Here is a 20,379-nt window from a genome sequence, read left to right on the forward strand (position 1 = left end):
GGAATGAATTACCTTCTGGATAGTACATGTAATCTGGTCAAATTTTGGATTTTTTTTTCTCTTCAGACTTAAAGATAAACAATACTATGGGACTTTACATTCAATACTATGGGACTTTGCATTCAATACTGTGGGACTTTGCATTCAATACTATGGGACTTTGCATTCAATAATATGGGACTTTGCATTCTAAGTTAGTTTAAGTTCAATCTGTAGTAAGTTAAGAATGGAATGTATTTTTTTTAATTAATAATTTTTCTTGTTGTAAAAACACCAGTTTGAAATACAACAATTTGTGGTGTTTTGAAACCAGTCCATTTATATTAGACGGGCAATATCGCACATGGGCTTAAAATAAAATAAAATAATCCAAAAAAACAGAGACTGTCCTGTCATAATCAAAGTCTGTTCCATTTGAGATGGACAGTGACATATCAAAGTCTGTTCCATTTCAGATGGACAGTGACATCAAGACATAGTGCTCACAGTTTTTTGTAATATATTGTTCGTGGGAATGTTAAGGGTATGTAACATTGGGCAATTCCATTTGAAATCCACACACCCCCTATGGAAGATGTGACCTTCATCTTCCACACAGGGAGTATGAATTTCAAATGAGGTTACATGAATTGGTGACTCCATTTGAAATCTACACCCCTGTGTGGGAGATTAAGGTCATGTTATTCCACTGGAATAACCCATTACATGGAGGATTAAACCAAAACTGGTCACTACATCAAAAAATGTGGTCACTACATCAGAAAAGTGGTCACTACATGAGAAAACTGTGGTCACTACATCAGAGTTGACATGTCATCGTCTAGTTCAAAGTTGGCCAGACAAGTGTGTTTTCATCATTCATTAGCATTTTGGTGTACCATTGTGTGAACTTATTGTGGTAGATGTTAAATTTTCACCGGTTTAATACGAAGGAGATTAACTATTTGGTGACATATTATTACTACACCACAAATTATGTATTTCTAACTTTGGTGTTTTTATAATTTCAATTTGAGTTTAGTTTATTCTAAAATGTAAAATAAGTCATTGTATTGGTGCAATAAGTCAGTGGTGCTTCATGAGTGTCTGTATGTACCAGACCATTGAATACATGAATATATGAATACATGAATACCAATTGACTTTCCCCCTTAGCTAAGCCTTCCATAAATAACAACGCTCTATTACAGTAATTTAATTAAAAAATAATTTTTTTGCACACCAATAAAATCTGCATGAAATATTATCAATAGCAAACAAGTCTATAGAAGCAGGAGTACCATTATACTTCATAAAACATTGCGTCAAAACTGAGCAGTTCGTGTAGTTAAATACCAATCTCTATAAAGCATTTAAGGTATCCAGTATTTTAGGCAATAATCAATTTACACCAGAGAAGATACTTTATCCTTCCCAGAATCCTTTGCAACCTGATACATCACCTCATTTCATCAAATGACACTCACATTATTTTGTACAGGTTCCCTTCGATAGTCAAGAAACAAACGTATTTTCCAAGATCTGGATGTCCTCTGTTCATTGAGGTACATTTTGTCACTATCAACCCAAGCTGCACGAAATAGCAAATCAATATACAATTGAAATGGGAGAAATGCATTGTGGGAAGTGTACGATATCTTCTCTGAATCTACACAGTATCATTAATTAAAGTGGAGTTCTTCACTAAACCAAGGTCATTATTTGAAAGAGTGAAACATACGAGTAAAGAGGTTTTTATCTTGAGCGTTATTTCATGCCCAATGTTACAGCAGTTACTTAATGAGCCTATTGGGCTATTCCATTTAAAATCCACGCTACCCCTGTGGAAGATTTAGCTAAAGTCTTCCACAGAGGGAGTATGAGTTTTAAATAGAATAGATATTTGGGTAACTTCCATTTGAAATACTCACTCCAGTTAAAGAAGATAAAGCCGTAATGCAAGGGGAGTATGGGTTTCAAAATGATTAACTCTGACCAATTACATTTGACAAACATACTCCCTCTATGGAAGATATTTCCAAACTTTTCCACAGAGGTAGTGCGGATATCAACTGGAATAGCCTAATTCTGCACTGCTACATCTTTATTTGTCTGTTCATTATGTCCGCACTTTGTATTTCATTGCAAAATTTGATGTTGCTCATTTCTTCTCTCTCTTTATACGTTTCCATCTTCCCTATCTGTCTCTTTCTACATTCCTCTTTTTTTTCTCTCTCAATCTCTCTCCTCTCCATCTGTCTTTCCTCTCCATCTGTGTCTCCTCTCCATCTCTCCTCTCTCCTTCCTATCTTTATCTTCCCATCTCTCTGAGCTTGTCCTTAAATTGCCTCTCTTCCTCCATACCACCTCCACTGATACTTTTCTGAATGTGTTTCTCTTGTCATTCTGATTATTTTTGTCAACACATTTTGTAACATCACCAGCCATTTTTCACCAGACACATTCTAATTCAATTTATCCCTTTTTGTGTCCCTTTTTCATTCTGACACTTTCCAATTAAATTTGTCCTTTTTTGTGTCCCTTTTGCACCCTGACACTTTCCAACTAAATTTGTCTCTTTTTGTGTCCTTTTTTCACCCTGACACTTTCCAATTTAATTTGTCCCTTTTTGTGTCCTTGTTTCAAAAGTTAAACCCAGATTTTTCTGCCAGTGTAATAACTCTTTTCAGATGACCTATACACTTATGCATCTTCATCAACAGCCAATCACTTGGTAGAACTTAAGAAATTGCTTCTAAATGCCACAGACATGTCTCTTATACACTAAATGCAAAAGAGAGATTCTCTCTCATCTTTGTAGAGCCATTTAACCCCATGTATACTACCTGCCCATTCATTGGTTACAAGAAGATTATTATGATTAATTGAGCCAATCAGCAACATGGTAAGAATTGTGGTAGCGCTGAGGATGATTGAGCTTAAATATTTAAAAGATGTATTTTAATTGGTTACTCAGCTGAATATATCACATAATTAACCAATGAGAAACATCCTTTCAAGTTTTGTAACATCTAGAAGCTGTATTTTAATTGGCCACTCAGATGGATATAAAGCTTAACTAACCAATGAGAAACAACCTTTCAAGTTTTGCAATGTCTGGTAAATCACTCTGAATAAAGTGTACTTTCATGAGTAGAGTAACATTCTTTTTCAGAGGTATATTATTATCTCAAAAAGAGTCCGTCCTCTTTATCGCAAAAAGAGTGCTTTTTGTGGGTATATTTGTGTAAATGGCTCTGCAAAGAGGTTTTATCTTTGACATTTAAACGTCTCTTCTTAGCCAAGAATAAAGAAACCGTCATTGTATATTAATGTTATTAATCACTTTCTTTCAGACGTTACATTGAATTTCACCTATTTGCACTTTAGTAAATTAAGTGATAGAATATCATGTCTACAAAATCTCCTTCGTATTAAACTTAAGGTTGAGAATCTAACATCTAACTTCTTGCTTTGCAGCAGTAATGATAATGTAGTATATTGCTAGTGTTGATTATGTGCTAAAAGTTTTGCGATTGGGCTAATCCAATTAAAGTCCACACTCCCCTGTGGAAGACTTTGGAAATATCTTCTACAGGGGGAGTATGAATTTCAGATGGAATTTGCACATTAAACCAACTCTATTTGAAACTCATCATCCCTCTGTGGAAAATTCAGGCTGAATCATTCTGAGAGGGTGTACGAAATTCAAATTTATGTGCTTTAATATGTTCATTCCATTAGGAATTCATACTCCCCCTGTGGAAGATATTTCTAACATCTTCCACAGGGGTAGTGTGGATTTTAAATGAAGTAGCCCATTATGCATAGAATTCCAATGGGAGAAATTGGACTCTGCCTTATTTTTGTATCATTAATCTCTACTTTGGTCCTTTGTTAAAAAGATTGAAACTACAATTTTAGTCCCCACCATGACAAACCAATATGGTATTACATATAATTGTGCCACACAGAAGCCAAGTTCTCCCCGATAGATTCTATGGATTTTATGTATCACATTGTGTGGACAGCTGCTAATTCTTACAATAAAACCCAACACATAAGTTTGAATGAATTGGTTGGGGTTTCATTGAGTTATTCCAGTTGAAATCCACACACCCCTGTGGAAGACATGATCTTATCTCCCACACAGGGAGTATGAATTTCAAATGAGGTTTTATAGCGTGTTTCTACTGAGCAGACGGTTGCGGGTTAATTCGAGTGAATTCGGGGTGATGCGAGTAATACGCGGTAACGGCCCCAGCAGAAACAGATCGGGTGAAGGTTTATGCGCGGTAATGCGAGTGAATCTGTCAACCACCTATTGAGGTGGTTAATAGTGGTTATCTGCTGATAACGTTAGCGCAGTAGAAACAGTTCGGTGACGATTTTACGGGTGACACGGAAGTTAGCCTTTTATAATACAGTGTGAGCATTCAAAATCTGACCTTGAAAGGTCACAAAAACTATTTGCTGGACTTCCGCCTTCCCCACTAAATATGTGGGTAGTGAATTGTTACCCTGCATTAACAGCGCAGTAGAAACGACCCAGTGAATGCGAGAGGATTGAAATGCGGGTGAAGGTGAATTCGCGGTAATGCGAGGTGCTCAGTATAAACACGCTGAATGACTCCATTTGAAATCTACACCCCCTGTGTGGGAGATTTGGGTCACATCATCTATATGAAGTTTATGGATTTCAACTGGAATACCCAATGGTTCTTACCAAGTTGAAAAATAAGCATTTAGTAATCAAAAAACAGTGCAAAATTGTGAAATTTAAGCAAATAATAAACTAACCTGAGGTTGTAGTGATGATAACTAGATGTCACTCTATTCATTTGTCTTTACAGGTGGGTTAGATATGAATATTAATGAACTGTATGAATATTCATGTGTCAGGTGGGTTTAGCTGGAACACTAATGAGTTGGATGAATATTCATGAGATGTTAAATATTAATATGCTATATGGGCTTCGTGGGACTTATTAGTTTTATTTCTGAAAGTTTAAATGCAGTTTGTTTGATATGCATAATTGTCATTATTATTAGTGTTGTTGTTGTTGTTGTTGTTGTTGTTGTTGTTGTTGTTGTTGTTGTTGTTGTTGTTGTCATTGTTGTTGTTGTTGTGTCTGTTATAACTGTTATCTCCAAAAGATAATGAAAACCTGGGGTATTCAACTGTTCTGAAAGCTTTTGATTAAATAGGGGGACATTTATTTAGGAATCTAAATTTCCTTTCCTACAAACATTATACCGTATATGTGATTTAACCTCATGAGAACTACCTGCCGATTGGCCAAAAAGAAGTTTTCATTATCAATTGGACCAATCAGCAACATTGTTAGCATAATTTCACCACGCAAAAAAAATTTGGTGAATTTTTGGCAAACCTCCAGTCTGATTGGTGACTAAAGTAAAAATATCATGTAATTCACCAATCAGAGGCAATGTTAGATCGGCAGGTATTGCTCAGGGGTTTAATTCAATTTACAGTGGTTGATATGTCTGCAACCAAAATTGTGACAAAACAATTATTTATATCAGAACAAATGAGTAACCTTTACAGAAAAAGCAGGCGATTTGATGGATTATGAGAAATTGTGAAAACTAGATCAAACGTATCTTGTGGTAATCATATTCATATCTATTATGTCACATCAGTTTGTAAATGTCATGCCAAGTTAATGTGGATAACGGGCTATTCCAGTTGAAATCCATACACCCCCTATGGAAGACATGACCTTAATCTCCCACACAGGGTGTGTAGATTTCAAATAGAGTCACCTATTCAGGTAATCCTATTTTAAACTCACACTCCCTGTGTATAGATTAAGGTCATGTCTTCCATAGGGGTGTAAGGATTTCAACTGGAATAGCATAATACATAAGGTCTTCATTGTGTGGATAGCATTATGATTTTGACATTCAAATCCCTAGGAGCTTTTATGCTTTTTTCCTCAAGTAATGCTCTAATTTTTATGCTTCATTGAGAACACTTCGTCGATCAAGATAATATTCAGCTGTACATAATTTTTGCATCCATAAATTGCCTAGATCTACAATAAAGTTTAGCCTATTTTATAGCACATATGATTGGGATTTACTAAAATGATCTTTGCTGTTGATTTTTAATGTCCTGAACATTTTTCCATATTTCAAACAAATTTGTTGATAGTATAAAAATTAATGTTGAGTGAATTTTCTGATATTGACAGTAGCATTTTGTCACACTCAGTCTGGGCAAATAATAATTTATGTATAAGGAGAGAGAAAACTCGGTGTTAATATTATGATGCCATGTTTTATTCACAAGATAATTATACAACATTTTAAGATAAGAGCCAGAAGTGTGTACTGTATGTAGGCCATGTGTGTCTGAATGTTTGTCTTATGTGTGTTTCAGTCCCAGGTTTCAGTGTTTTAATGTCTGTGCATTTATAAAGATCAGTAACCGTCGACTTTGATATGGGTTTTTACTGCCTAAATGGGTATACACCTGCAACCGAGGACGTCCACGGTTGCCTGAATCAGTCTGGATACGAAGTAGTGTGTAATTCGCCATATAAACCAATGTCTGTTCTTTGGGTAGGGGAACCAGGGGGAGTGTGGGGGGGGGGGGGGCTTTTACTCTTGATATGTAAAAAGTATGGTGTGTTTGGTGGTTGTCCAAGTTTGGTGGTAAATCTTGGTTGAATGAGGTCCACAGTTAGACAGGTGTTTTCTGGTCCCAAAAAAGGTCTACGGTATCAGGTCTAAACAAGTATGTGCATGTTTGTGTTTTGTGGTGTGTTTGTGAGTGTGTTGGAGAGAGAGAGTGAGAGGGAGAGAGAGAGATTGAGAGAGTGTGTGTGCATTTTAGAGAGAAAAAAGTTTAGACACAATAATAATAATGAATGGTGACAATTATTCATTCAAATAAACTGCACCCAAACACTCAGAATCTACTCATATAATTTTTCCAACTTATTTTAATTATTAATCGTTTCATATCATAATTTCCCCTATCAGTAATGTCTCGGCATATTCTAACATATTATTTTCATTTTGCTTGTTTTTTTGCAGTGCTTTAGAATATACGTTAGGGGATGATACTGGTGTCAATTTATCAGCTATAAGAACTATAAGAGTGCTTAGACCACTCAGGGCTATCAATAGAATACCAAGTAAGTCATTTGCATAATTACATATGCATGTATGTAAAGTAGATTTTATTAGAGGGTGATATTGGTATCAATTAATCAGCTATAACAATTATAAGAGTGCTAAGACCACTCAGGGCTATCAATAGAATACCAAGTAAGTCATTTGCATAATTACATATGCATGTATGTAAAGTAGATTTTATTTGAGAGTGATACTGGTATCAATTAATCAGCTATAACAATTATTAAGAGTGCTTAGACCACTCAGGGCTATCAATAGAATACCAAGTAAGTCATTTGCATAATTACATATGCATGTATGTAAAGTAGATTTTATTTGAGAGTGATACTGGTATCAATTAATCAGCTATAACAATTATAAGAGTGCTTAGACCACTCAGGGCTATCAATAGAATACCAAGTAAGTGATTTGCATAATTACATAATGCATTTATGTAAAGTAGATTAATTAATGATACTGGTGTAATTTGATCAGCTATAAGAGTTAGTATAACCCTTAGTGATGTTACTAGCAAATATTGTTGGGACACCAAAAAGTTGTACTGTATTATGGCCTTATTTTCATTATGTGCTGAAATAATGCTTTCTTAGGTATCAAGCCTAAACCCCGGGCCTAAACCCTTCCCTAGCCTCCCAACAGCCCCCCTTCCCTACCAATGTTGGATGCTACTTGGTGTGTGTGAACAAAATTGCAGGATTCAACATTGATCTGGGGAACAGTTAGCTTTTATATCTTATATTATCCAATTCAAAAACATCATTTGACAAGCATTATAGATACACTTTCTATAGTTAGGGTTTACTGCTTTTTGCAGCAGCATAAAAAAATAACATGGTATTAACTGTGTTTTTTCCACTTGGCAGAAGTCCATTTTTGCCAATTTTTGGTGGCAAAAATGACAGAACGGATTGTCATCTCAAAATGAATTAGTAATTAAAATATATAATATTTTAGCGTTTGCTTTTTTTCCAGATGGATAAAATATAAACTTGTAACAAATTCAGAAAATTGGGTATTAAACTGGCAAAAACAGGTTTTGCCAGATTTTGCCACTTCCTTGCATAGTATGTATATTAGGAACGTTTGTTATAAATTGAGATGAAGGAGCTTACAATCTTATTAATCCATATATTTTGTTGTTTCTTTCTGTGTTACAGGTCTACGCATCTTAGTGATGTTACTACTAGACACACTCCCCATGTTAGGAAATGTCTTGATGTTGTGCTTCTTTGTCTTCTTTATTTTTGGTATTGTCGGAGTACAACTCTGGAAAGGCCTTTTACGCAATAGATGTTATTTAGAATTACCGTCTAATGTTTCTATAGGAGCTGGGTAAGATACAAACATGCAAACTAATACCAAGCTTGTCCCGGGGGTACTCAAGTTTGGTTTTGGTAGGGACGTGTCGCTGAGAATTTGAAAGTGGACCCATAAATATACCAATTTTTCAAGAAATTTGGACCCATTGATATACCAAAAGTCAAAATTTTCGGCCGAATTGAACCCAAATTGTCTTAGTTTTTACAAATTTTCCCAAAATTTCGGGAAAATTTTGAAAATTTTGGCTAGATTATGGAAAAATTGGGCTATTTTCCGAAAAAATTGAGAAAATTTTGAAAAAGGACCCATTCATATACCAAAATAGGCTTTGAAAAAGGGGTCATTGATATACCAAGAGGCTGAAAATGCTACCCATATTTATGCACGTCCCGTATGGTCATTTGTACTGAGTACCCCCGAAGCTTGTATACATACTGCTTTAATGTGAACACCATCTCAAACTTTTTGATAGTTACCCAGTTCCGCAGAGATACTAGGGGCTCTAAAGTGTTCAAAATCATGAGCAGTTAAAAATAGCAGAGATAGACCTTTTTTATATTTTTATGTTCCGTGCTTCCCTAGTTAAAAGCGCTGCTGTGTATTGAACATCAGAATTGAATTCTCAATTAGGCCACGCTCTATGTTTGTTTATAGCAGACAGTTTAATATTCAAAGCACATACTTTATTATAATTTAAAGGACAAATGATCTAATTAGTGAATGACACACCCCTATAGTTGCAATTTGTATGAAAAACATAACGCTAATTTTTAATTAGTGAGCGTTTTTGTTAAAAGGTGTTTCCATGAGTATTTACATGCAAGTCTATAGAGAGAGTGTTCATTGCAGGATTGTAGCCACGGTGGTCGGCGCTGGTCGGCAGTAACCAGTACTCAGCCTGACCGAGCGGCACTCAAGGGAATTATAGGTCTTGCTGACCATCACTAAAATGACAAATTGTCCTCAAAACAGCTGTCAAATGCCATTGCTGTCAAGTAATTAGTATTCTGATTCAATTTTCTCTTAATTTTAGCCTGCACTAAAATTTGGCTAGCTACATCCTGGTTCATTGAGGGCGCTATTACCTCAGTTTTTGTTCAGTTTTGGGCTTGTAGTAAATATGAGTGTTTGTTTTTCATAAAATTGGCATAATATGTCATGCAGTAGTTTACTAATAAGATATGTCATATTACTCATATACCTCAATGCTTAAGGAATATACACCAGGTACAAAAAGAAGCTCGTCAGTTATATTCATCCTTGCTGTTCAATAACTTGATAATTTTGGATTATGCTGAAATATACATTTTGTTAATTGGACTTTTCTTTCTCATTTGACACCCTGTTAAGTGAAAAACGAACAAGAATTGACCAAGATATGCGCCTCCAAAGCCTCAAACCCCAAAATCAAAAGTTGCATTTTCAACGATTTTCAATGGGAATGCACTGTTGTATTGCACACAAGCACCACAGACCAATCAATAAAGCACACAGTGTAACAGGCACAATTGAATCGTTAAAATTGCAACTTTTCATTTTGGGATTTGAGAGTTTGGAGGCACATATCTTGGTCAATTCTTGCTCAATGTTCACGAACAGGGTGTCAAATGAGAAAGAAAAGTCCAATTAACAAAATGTATATTTCAGAATAATCCAAAATTATCAAGTTATTGAACAGCAAGGATGAATATAACTGACGAGTTTATTTTTGTACCTGGTGTAGATGAAGATCAAACGTTTTGATTGGGTGCTTGGTTGTTTAAAATAGTGCTTGTAAACTGAGCTCAAAAAGAAACTTATAATTTTTTACAACTTGTGAATCACAAGGTCATATCTTAAAATAGTGTCAATCAAAATGAACCAAAATTACACAAAGGATTACTTTAATGCTCTACTCAAAACACATGTCAGTAACCAAGCAGTTGTCCAACTGACACAACAGCAAAATGCACTGTCATGGGACAGCTTCCTGGAAGTTCCTCCACTTTCACAGCCCAACATTTGGCACCCAGCACAAAAAATCTGTGAGAATGCACACAAGATCCTTGCACAGATGATAAAACGGTGCTGCTTTCTGCTTTTCATGCACTTTTTCCATGAAACAGGGCTGGGCTGTGAATGTGGTCCAGGAAACTGTTCCATGTCAGTGCATTTTGCTGTTGTGTCAGTTGGATAACTGCTTGGTTACTGACATGTGTTAAAAGTAGAGTATTGAAGTAAACCTGTGTGTAATTTTGGTTCAATTTGATGGACAGGATTTCAAGATATGACCTTGTGAAAAATTATAAGTTTCTTTTTGAGCTCAGTTTATAATCAAAGTGTACACATTGTAATCAGTGGTATTTACAAGGAGGAAGATGGGGTCTTGAAGAGGGTTCCATTATGACCCTGGGTCTGAGGAACCCTCGTTGTGTTTTGTTTTTATACAAAATGCTTTAAAATGTTTTTATGGCCTTTAAATAATCCAGCAACCCAACAGTTGATGTTATTAAAACATTTTGACCAAAACCAAAACCAAAACATTTTTAAAATATTGTTGCGTTTGCTGGATCCTTATTTTTAACTTATTGCTGATGACCACTGTCTCTTACACAGATATGGCTTTGACCCTTTGGCACCATACCATGAAGGCTCAGAATATGAAGATTATGTGTGTAGCCTAGCCGATGACCGTGGCATGCGTTCATGTTTAGAAGAAAAACCATTGTTTTAACTTGATGATTTAGAAAAAACATGCACCAACACAGCAGAACTATATGTGAATAATACTTTCAACAGTAATTTGTCAGTGTGTGTGGACTGGAACCAGTATTATACGTCATGTAGAACAGACGGTGGTAACCCATTTCTAGGTTCCATATCTTTTGACAACATTCTGCTAGCGTGGGTAGCTATTTTTCAGGTAAGATATATTTCTACTCTTTTTGTGTGTAAGGATTGTTATGATAATAGTTCAAGCATTTTTGTGCGTTTTTGCCGTTGTGAGGGATGATTGAGCGCTGTGGCATTTTGCCTCAACGTTTTTCCGACAACGTTAAGCATCGGTCTATTCCATATAGAATCCACACTCTCCCTGTGGAAGATGTTTGAAATGTCTTCCATAGGGGGAGTATGAATTTCAAATGGAATGAACACATGAGGTAGCTCCATTTGAATTTCATACACCCTCTGAGATTCAACCTGAATCTTCAACAGGAGGGTGAGTTTCAAATAGAGTTGGTTATTTGTGCTAATTCCATTTGAAATTCATTCTCCCAGCCACCATGGAAGATACTTCCGAAATTTTCCACAGGGGGAGTGTGGACGGTAAATGGATTAGCCCATTTGGCTCAGCAACAAAATAAAAATGGAGCGAAAAGAACAAAGGCTTGGATAAAAGTAATCATTTGATTGATAAATGGCAGTGGAAAACTGAAAATGTAGCATCTATTACAATGGAAAATGCAAGCAAAAGCAGTGGACTAATGTACTCTCCCTCGTCGTTTATGTTATTTAAGGGTCTACAGATTTTTCTCATTATTTGCCCTTTCCAGCCATTAATGGCGTTTTGGCTCATCTAACTCCAATCAGGCCGGTATTAGCGAACCTGAAAACTGAAAGCGAGGACGATTGTGTAGCCTCAAAACTGAAAGTGAGGACCATTTTGTACCCTGAAAACTGAAAGCGAGTACAATAATTGTGTAGCCTGGCTACGCTAGTTCCGGACTTATTGGAGTTAGCTGAGCCAAAATGCCATCAACTTCTGGAAGGGGCTAATTATAAGAAAACTCTATATCTGTTTACTTTATTACATTGTTTAATCAGTTTTGTGTAACTACTTATTTATATCTGGTGTATAAAAGGGCAGTGTGATACTTTGTGTGTATTAGGCTATTCCCTTTGAAATCCACACACCCCTTTGTAGAAGATGACAATGCTACCTCACTGAATTCCAGATAAACTATATAGTCAATCTAGCCGAAAAGTTGTGTGTGTTTCATGTTAAAACATTGAAATTCAGTTTATACAATTTGGCCCCTATACCTTATACACCTTTTCTTACTGTTTTTGGATGAAATTTGTTGTATCTGGAATGTGTAAACTGATTCATTTGGTTGGAATTCCAAAATCTATCTTAAGGGGGTGTGGATTTGAGATGGAATAGCCCATTTTTCTGTTGCAGCCGACACAGCCAGCATTCTCATAGCACACATTTGAACTTCCATGTGTGCTATTGTGAAGCCATCATGCCTTCAAACCCGGACACAAGGAGGAGAACGATGTCACACCACGACCTTCTGGATCAATGGATAAATAGATGACATGTGTTTACATTTGGTAGTTCTCTGTTGGTCTTAGAAAACTAAAGGGCAAAATACCCTATAATAGTCTACATTATAGGGAGTTAATGTATTTGAATTTAACTGTGGTTTCAAAGCAAATAATACCAAATACCCTAGATTTCCATCCACAAGCATATAATGCCTCTAAATGAGGGTTTTTTGATGAAAGAGACCAAAGGCAGACACCCTCCACAAAAACATTGCAATAAATAGGTCTTACAATAATACATGTTTGTACAGTTGCCTGTATCAGTTGTATCATACTGCAAAAATGTTTTGTGGAAGGTGTCTGCCTTTCTTCTCTTTCATCAAAGAAACCCACTCATTTAGAGACATAATGCTTGTAGATGGAATTCTAGGATATGTTTATTATCAAATTTATTTACAGGTGTTACAAGGCTCACAAGCTACACAAAATTAAAACAAAGGTTTTGCAAGATTTGATATAGTCTGCCATAGACACATTTTATTAGTTTGTCTTGTGTAAAACAACAGAGACGTCCTGAATGTGAACATGTGAGGTCATAGGTCGACTCATCTATAGAATGAGGTGTATATTTTTATCAAATGGATGGCGACAAGTGAAGAGATTTGTAACAATTATATGTTAAGTCTTGGTTTCCAGTCTGATGATAGAGAACACTGTCTGTAACTCTCTACACATGGATGTCGACTGCAGACGTCAAGTTTCATTTTTTTGTTTAAAAATTCAAAAATTCCAGAATTGTAAATTTTCATCAGCATATTTGGAATCAGCATGGAAAATGCATTCAAATGAGTACAAACAAGCCTAGTATTGGTTCAGTAGTTCTTAAGATAGCTCTTGATAATTTGAAAAAAATATCTTAAAACTTCAGGCCATTCTCAATATGCTTAGGACCTTTTACTCAATTACCCATAGTTTAATAACAAGAAAAAGAAACAGGAAATACATAGTAATCTGGTGAAACAAGGGAACCTCGGAAAAAGTGGAAAGCTTACCTGTAAACCTGTGTATGCCACCATGCCTTTTGATAACCCCTAACCCTGGTGGGTACCTCAATATCTGACAAGGATGACAATCTCCTCACACACTTCTTCACACCTGCCTTCCTCACACAATAGCCTCATCCCAATGGCATAGTCCAATAACCTCAATTTCATAATCATAGAGCATAATTTGACCTCAAGTTGCAGAGTATGAGTTTGTGTATCCAAATCGTCAAAGGTCATTCATTGAATGTACAAATGTATTGGGGTTTAATAACTGTGCCCCTGATAGATGAGCATGTTGTGGATCCTCACACATCACACCTTTGTTATCATCCATGTTTGAACATGGGACACCATACAAACCTTTACATCAGTTAACCCTCTCTACCCAAGTGTCGAATGCAGACGACAAGTTCTAAATTTTCTTTAAAATTTCAAATATTTTAGAATTGTGCATATGCATGACCATATTTGGAATCGGCATGGAAAATACATGAAAATGAGTACAAACAAGCCCAATATTGGTTCAGTGGTTCTTGAGATTGCTCATGATATTTTGAAAAAAATCTCAAAACTTGGGACATTTCATGGCTAGCTTTCAGAGCATTGAACCTTTTCCCATTAATGCTACTTCTTGCCATCTCTCACATCTTTCCCCCTCCCTGGTTCCCTTTTTAGGTCCTACCATCACACCTCATCCCAACACTTATATTTCCACAGGGGCAATTTTAGTGTGATATCTATGTTTTTCAACATTGGTGTTCCCAGTCTTTGCTATATACCAAAATTATCACAGGTTTTATATTCACTGGTACAGAAAAACCTTGCATGAAAATAAAACCTTCCAAAAATCCCCTATCTAGTACTATTACAAGGACATAAATTGCCAGAAACTAGAAACACTCTATACATCAGCCTGGAACCAAGACTCAACCGGTAGTGAGAGTCTGAATCTCTTCCTCACCAAACAGACGATGTGTTTATTTTTATCATCCATCTATGTCACATTGTGTTGTCTATTGCTGCATGTTGTCAAAAACTTCCTCCTGCAGTTGCTGCTTGTTGACAGTTTATATTGGGATATTGGGCTATTCCAGTTCAGTGAGATGCCAGTTTCCTTAATTTATTAGATTTCCCTAATTTTTATAAATTCCAAAAAATGTCCAGAATTTTTCAATTATTAAAAAAAAAAAAAAAATCCGGATTTGGAGAGTCCCTGTATGGAAAACATGACTTTAATCTTCCACACAGGAAGTGTGAATTTCAAATGGGGTTGCCTGAATGGGTGACTCCATTTGAAGTCTACACCCCCTGTGTAGAAGACTAACTTCATGTCCTACATTTTGTCCTATGTTTTGGATATCAACTGGAATAGCATCATGTGGCAGCCTTATGCATGGGAACTTTTTGAAGCACTCAGCAATATTAGCCAATGGCAAATATGGTAGCGGCAGCTATATAGTATAATCGATACAAAAACGGAACAAAAATATTTTGATGGTTACTCCACTTGACATAGAAAGCAATGATTGTATGACTTAAATGCAATTTTTGTGACTGTGTTTTGGTTAAATAATCAATTTTAATTTGGCTTTTGAAGGACCTGCCGAGTTTGTATCGATTTGACTGTGTTTGTGGTATACTTAAGGAATAGAATGGTTTCAAATGTTTTTACTTCTGCCTCGTGTTTTGACAGTCACGTCTGTATTGAAATTTAACTTAAGAGAGTAAAGCTACACATAAATTATACAGGCTGTATCAAAATGATTGGTACCCATCAGCTTTCAGTGATTATGTACAGGACTGCCTCATCTAAATGCAACATAAGACAGAGCCGTAGCAAGTGCGGAGGCCATGGCCCCATTTTTGAGAAATGTGTTATCCTTTTCTTTATATCTTTATTACAATTTGGGCATACATTTGCATTTTGGCCGCCCCACATTTGTGATGGCCGCCCCACATTTTTCAACCTTGCTGCGGCCCTGACATAAGATCCATCAATGTTTGTCAGATTACTGTGGTAAAAGGTTTTAAACTATGAATTTCAGCCATTCCAAGGGATCTATGTTGCATTTGGAAGAAGTGGGCTTTTCAATAAATACCAAAACCCATGGGTACCAATCATTTTGATACAACCTGTAGAGTAAAGCTACACATATCCTGAATTGGGGATGTTTTGTATGTTTGTATTTTCTGCTGACATTATACATTGTGCAAATTGCAAAGGTACAGTTGTTGTGACACCAGACAGACTAAACAGAAAATTGTGGCTATGTCCATGCATCCCTATACTCCTTTGTATCTTATTTTTCAGGTTGAAAATATCAGCTTTTTAGCAATTTCACAATTTTTTGCCTTTCAACAATACCCATTTTTTCGCTAAAACTTAAATGATATTTCAAAGATACCCCATAAAATGCAGACTACTGTGATTTTGTTCATCTTGTTATTCCAATTAGACAATTATTATTATTTGTTCCATCCCATATCTTTTTGACCATTGAATTTCTTCAACCTGCTCTATGTACCAGAGTGGATATCTTACACTTCCCACAATGCATTTCTTTCATTTCAATTCACTGTACTTATTTGTTATCTACATGTAGTGCAACATTGGTCGGCAGTGACAAAATGCACCTTAACAAACAGAGCACATCCAGATCGGGCAAAATATGTTTATTTCTTGACTATCAACCCGTGTTTAAACGGTATATTCTCAACATGAAAACAAATGGAACATGTATAAGCAATTGGAGTGTCATTTGATGAAATGAGGTGATTTATCATGTTGCAAAGGATTCTGGGAAGGGTAAGATATCTTCTCTGTCTGTGTACAATCAGAATTACATTTGTGCATAAAAGACACAAATGTTGTGTACCAATGCCTGCCCGGCCACATTGATTGGCCATGTATTATGGTCCACTGTCGATACAGACATAATGTTGCCTGACAAAAACTATCATCGTTGTTAACATAATTTAAACTAAAAGGTGTCGTGCACTGTGGGTCTGTAAGGAGTACAGGAGACTGACAGCATTCCCATCATGCAATGTGAATTAGGTGTATAATCCAATGACCACTGTGCATTGTTAAATTAAACAATTTTCATAATTGCAATGCATTGTGGGATGGGGTGTAATTTATCTGTGAGGTAAATTTTAGCATCAAGATGTTGTCTGCAAAATCATTTGATTGATATTTTGGCAAAATAAAATGTGATAATTTACCTATCTATTGTGGTCAGAGAAGATATCGTACTCTTCCCATAATCCTTTGCAATAAGATGCATCACCTCATTTCAGCAAATGACACTCCTATTACTTTGTACAGATTTTCTTTGTTTTCATGTTGAGAATAGACTGGCTAAACATGGGTCAATAGTCAAAAAATAAACATAATGCATGATTTGGATGTGCTCTGTTCATTGAGATATTTGTCACTATCAACACATGTTGCACTAGAAAGCAAATCAAAAAATTGAAATGGAAGAAATGCATTGTGGGAAAGTTATATGGACACAAATTTCAAATGTGTAACCATTAAGTAAGATATGTGGTTATGATCATTCTGAATTAGCTATTGCAAACATTTGAAGTAGAAACTATCCCACAATTCAAACTTTTTGTCCACTTTAGGAAATGATGAGCTCAAGGATGAATGGGCATTACGTGCAGGTCGATATAAAAACAAGCTTACTATACTTAATTCAATATGCTGAAAAAACAGATATGTTTAAATCATTGCAAATTATGGACTACTGTGATATGTCATTAGAGATACACAAATAAAATTGTAATAGGGAGATTCAGTATCAAAACATTGGGTCGGCCCACACGCTGGGAGTCTTGAAGTGTGCGACACAGGTTTTTACGCTTTTTGGACAAAAAAGGTTCAAATTTTAGGGAAAAAGTCCACTTTTCACAAAATTGCCCCCCCCTTGGAAAAAAAGTCCACTTTTTCAAAATCAGCACCCCCAATGAAATCCTGCGTACAGGCCTGACATTGGGATAATCTGATTCCCTGCAACCTCCATTTTTACTGGAATGAACAAGTAGTGGGATTGATAACAATATCTATTATCAACTACTGAATGAATTGTAATTCATGACCAATGAAACAAGCTGCCAACTCTGTCAGTCATCTGAGGGTGTGGTCCAATTTTTTTCATATTCTGTTTTCAATTTTACATTGAGGCGCCCCATTGAAACAATATGTTTCCATATTTTTGTTCACAACATCTAAATGAAACATCATTGACTGGGTAATGAGAAAATTATGAGCTTTCTTATGATACCAAAAGTTATGATCAAGGGCGTAGCCAGAGGGACACCCTCTATCACCAGCCACCAAAAAGATCCACTTTGCGAGAATAGTGATATAAAAAAAAGTTTTGCTTTTTTCGGTCCAAAAGGTCCAAATTTGCCCATTTGTGACGTAGCGATGGATAAAATTATGTTTTGTATGCTTTCTTGCTCAAAAAACTCCAAAATTTTGGGAAAATAGGTCTGCTTTTTGGAAAAAAGGGACTCTTTTTCAAAATTTGTTATACTACTTCATAATCACCCTTGTCTCGTAAATCTCACAAAATTGCATTGTTTAATACCAATGTTTTAATAGTAAACACTGCACTCCAAACCTCTGACAACCTCGTTTGTGAATGACAAAGGTTAGCAGTCCAAAATTTGTAATGTAGTGTCCAATTATAATCAGCAGTATTTGAGAATATCAAAAAAGTATAATGAGTCTGAAATCAGGCTTTTGATATGTAAAACAAAACAGTTTAAAAACAAAGAAACAAACAAATAAAAGAGAATTGGAACATTTGATCTTTACAATGAATGTAATGATATCTCAAGGGCATATAATGCAGGTGGGATGAAGGAATGCAATCAAAATATATTTACTGACATCAAATTGAGAATTTACCGTTGCTAGGCAAAACATTATATTGATTCAAGGTATGATAACAAGTTTGTGAAGGAAATAAAATAGTTTACAAATAGATCAACGATTTTATTTGAAACCCCTTAAGGCTAGTGGGTTGACAGGAGTCGTATATTTCCAGTTTTAGCCATGTAACTAAAAAACGGCAGTTTACTTCTCATTCTTAATATAATGCATTCATCTTAGACACGATCTGATCCATGGGGGCCAAAGGCGGCAAATTTGAAACTGAGATAAAGGTTAAAATATGGAGTAAAAAACAATAAAATACATAAGAAAATAAACATCAAAAACATTCATAATTTTAGAACCAGGTACGCTAGACCTTCAGTGTTTTCAGTAAATGATAGCCTATTGTATGTATAATGTAATAATTACAGTAACTCAATTTTCAAAAACGCCTCCTTTGGCCCCCATGGACCAGATCATGTCACATATATAGGAATTGAATCAAGAATCACATTTATATTTCCATAGGTCTCAGTTCTTGAATTTTTGAGTTTTGGGCCTTTTCCCCTCCCAAGAAAAATCATACAAATGGAGCGGAAATGACACGCCTTATATCAAGCCTTGGGAGATAGAACCCATACCATTTCTCTTGTGTACCAGGGTTATTTATCTCAATATTTGAGTACAAATGCTTCCCTCCATCCCACATTAAACACCTGTTTATGTGTATTCCATCAAAACAGTATGTAACATGAAAGTAATTTAAATTAAACTTAACACTATTACGGCAGCACTTTCAAGGAACGTCCTCTTCATCTGCCGATGTTGTTAACTCTGATGTTTTCTTGATAACCGGTTAGAGAAACATATTCATTTTAATTTTGATTTCTGGTGAATAAAACTGTTTTGCTGAGCCAATCCAAAATATTGAATTAATTTAATGAATTATAATCATCCTTTGCAACATGATGCAATAAATTATAACAAGTTTGCAACAAAAAAAAAATCCAAAAAAATCAATGACATCATCAATTCCCCCTTTAACCTTATTACGTCAATGCCATCACAAAATGAAATGTAATCATTTCATAAAATCGTGCAAACTGTTAAGTTGAGACATATCATGTCTGTGGTATTAGCTCTCATTTATTTAATGTATATGATATGGATATTATGCCATTATATCAGCAGACATGTTTGGAGTCAATCTAATTTGAGAGATTGTTACAAAGGCATCTCTGGAGACACATAACAACCCTTGTAGGAAATCATACTGAGATTTCTTGCAAAGATTTGAATTTCAAATAATTTGGAATCATACCGAGGGAGTTGTATTGTGACATAAGCTGATCAAATCAGACCAAAGTCTGCAATAATGAAATTGAGATATAGGAAATTATATGAAGCACAAATACAAAAAACATCAGAAAATAGACATAAGCGTGCATAAATTTGTAACCACATGTACCAAGGACTTTGACATCTGTAAGCTTAGGTACCGAGCAAGTTAAAAAAAATGCAGTGATTGTGCGCTACACACAGACACAACGCCTAGACGTTGATCCACAAGCCTCGGCACACGTTACAGGTTGTCGTTGACCACTACAGCCACAACTACAAATATAACTCAATTAAATCCGAATGTGCAAAAATGCAAATTTTAAAAGCTATGCACGCAGTCTCCTAAAACAAATGTTTTTTGCCACCCTGTTCCTTTTTTAAAGG

At 35.6% G+C, this 20,379-nt stretch overlaps 1 protein-coding gene across 1 annotated transcript in view; it reads left to right on the forward strand.

Moving 5' to 3' along the window:
- LOC140164180 (voltage-dependent T-type calcium channel subunit alpha-1G-like) overlaps window positions 1–20,379 on the forward strand; it is a 188,979-nt gene that overhangs the window by 25,278 nt on the left and 143,322 nt on the right. Inside the window, 3 exon segments of the mRNA XM_072187422.1 lie at window positions 7,045–7,145; window positions 8,304–8,478; window positions 11,062–11,368. Coding sequence (XP_072043523.1) covers window positions 7,045–7,145; window positions 8,304–8,478; window positions 11,062–11,368 — 583 coding nt within the window.

Source organism: Amphiura filiformis, chromosome 11 (assembly GCF_039555335.1).
Source record: "Amphiura filiformis chromosome 11, Afil_fr2py, whole genome shotgun sequence".
NCBI lineage: Eukaryota > Metazoa > Echinodermata > Ophiuroidea > Amphilepidida > Amphiuridae > Amphiura > Amphiura filiformis.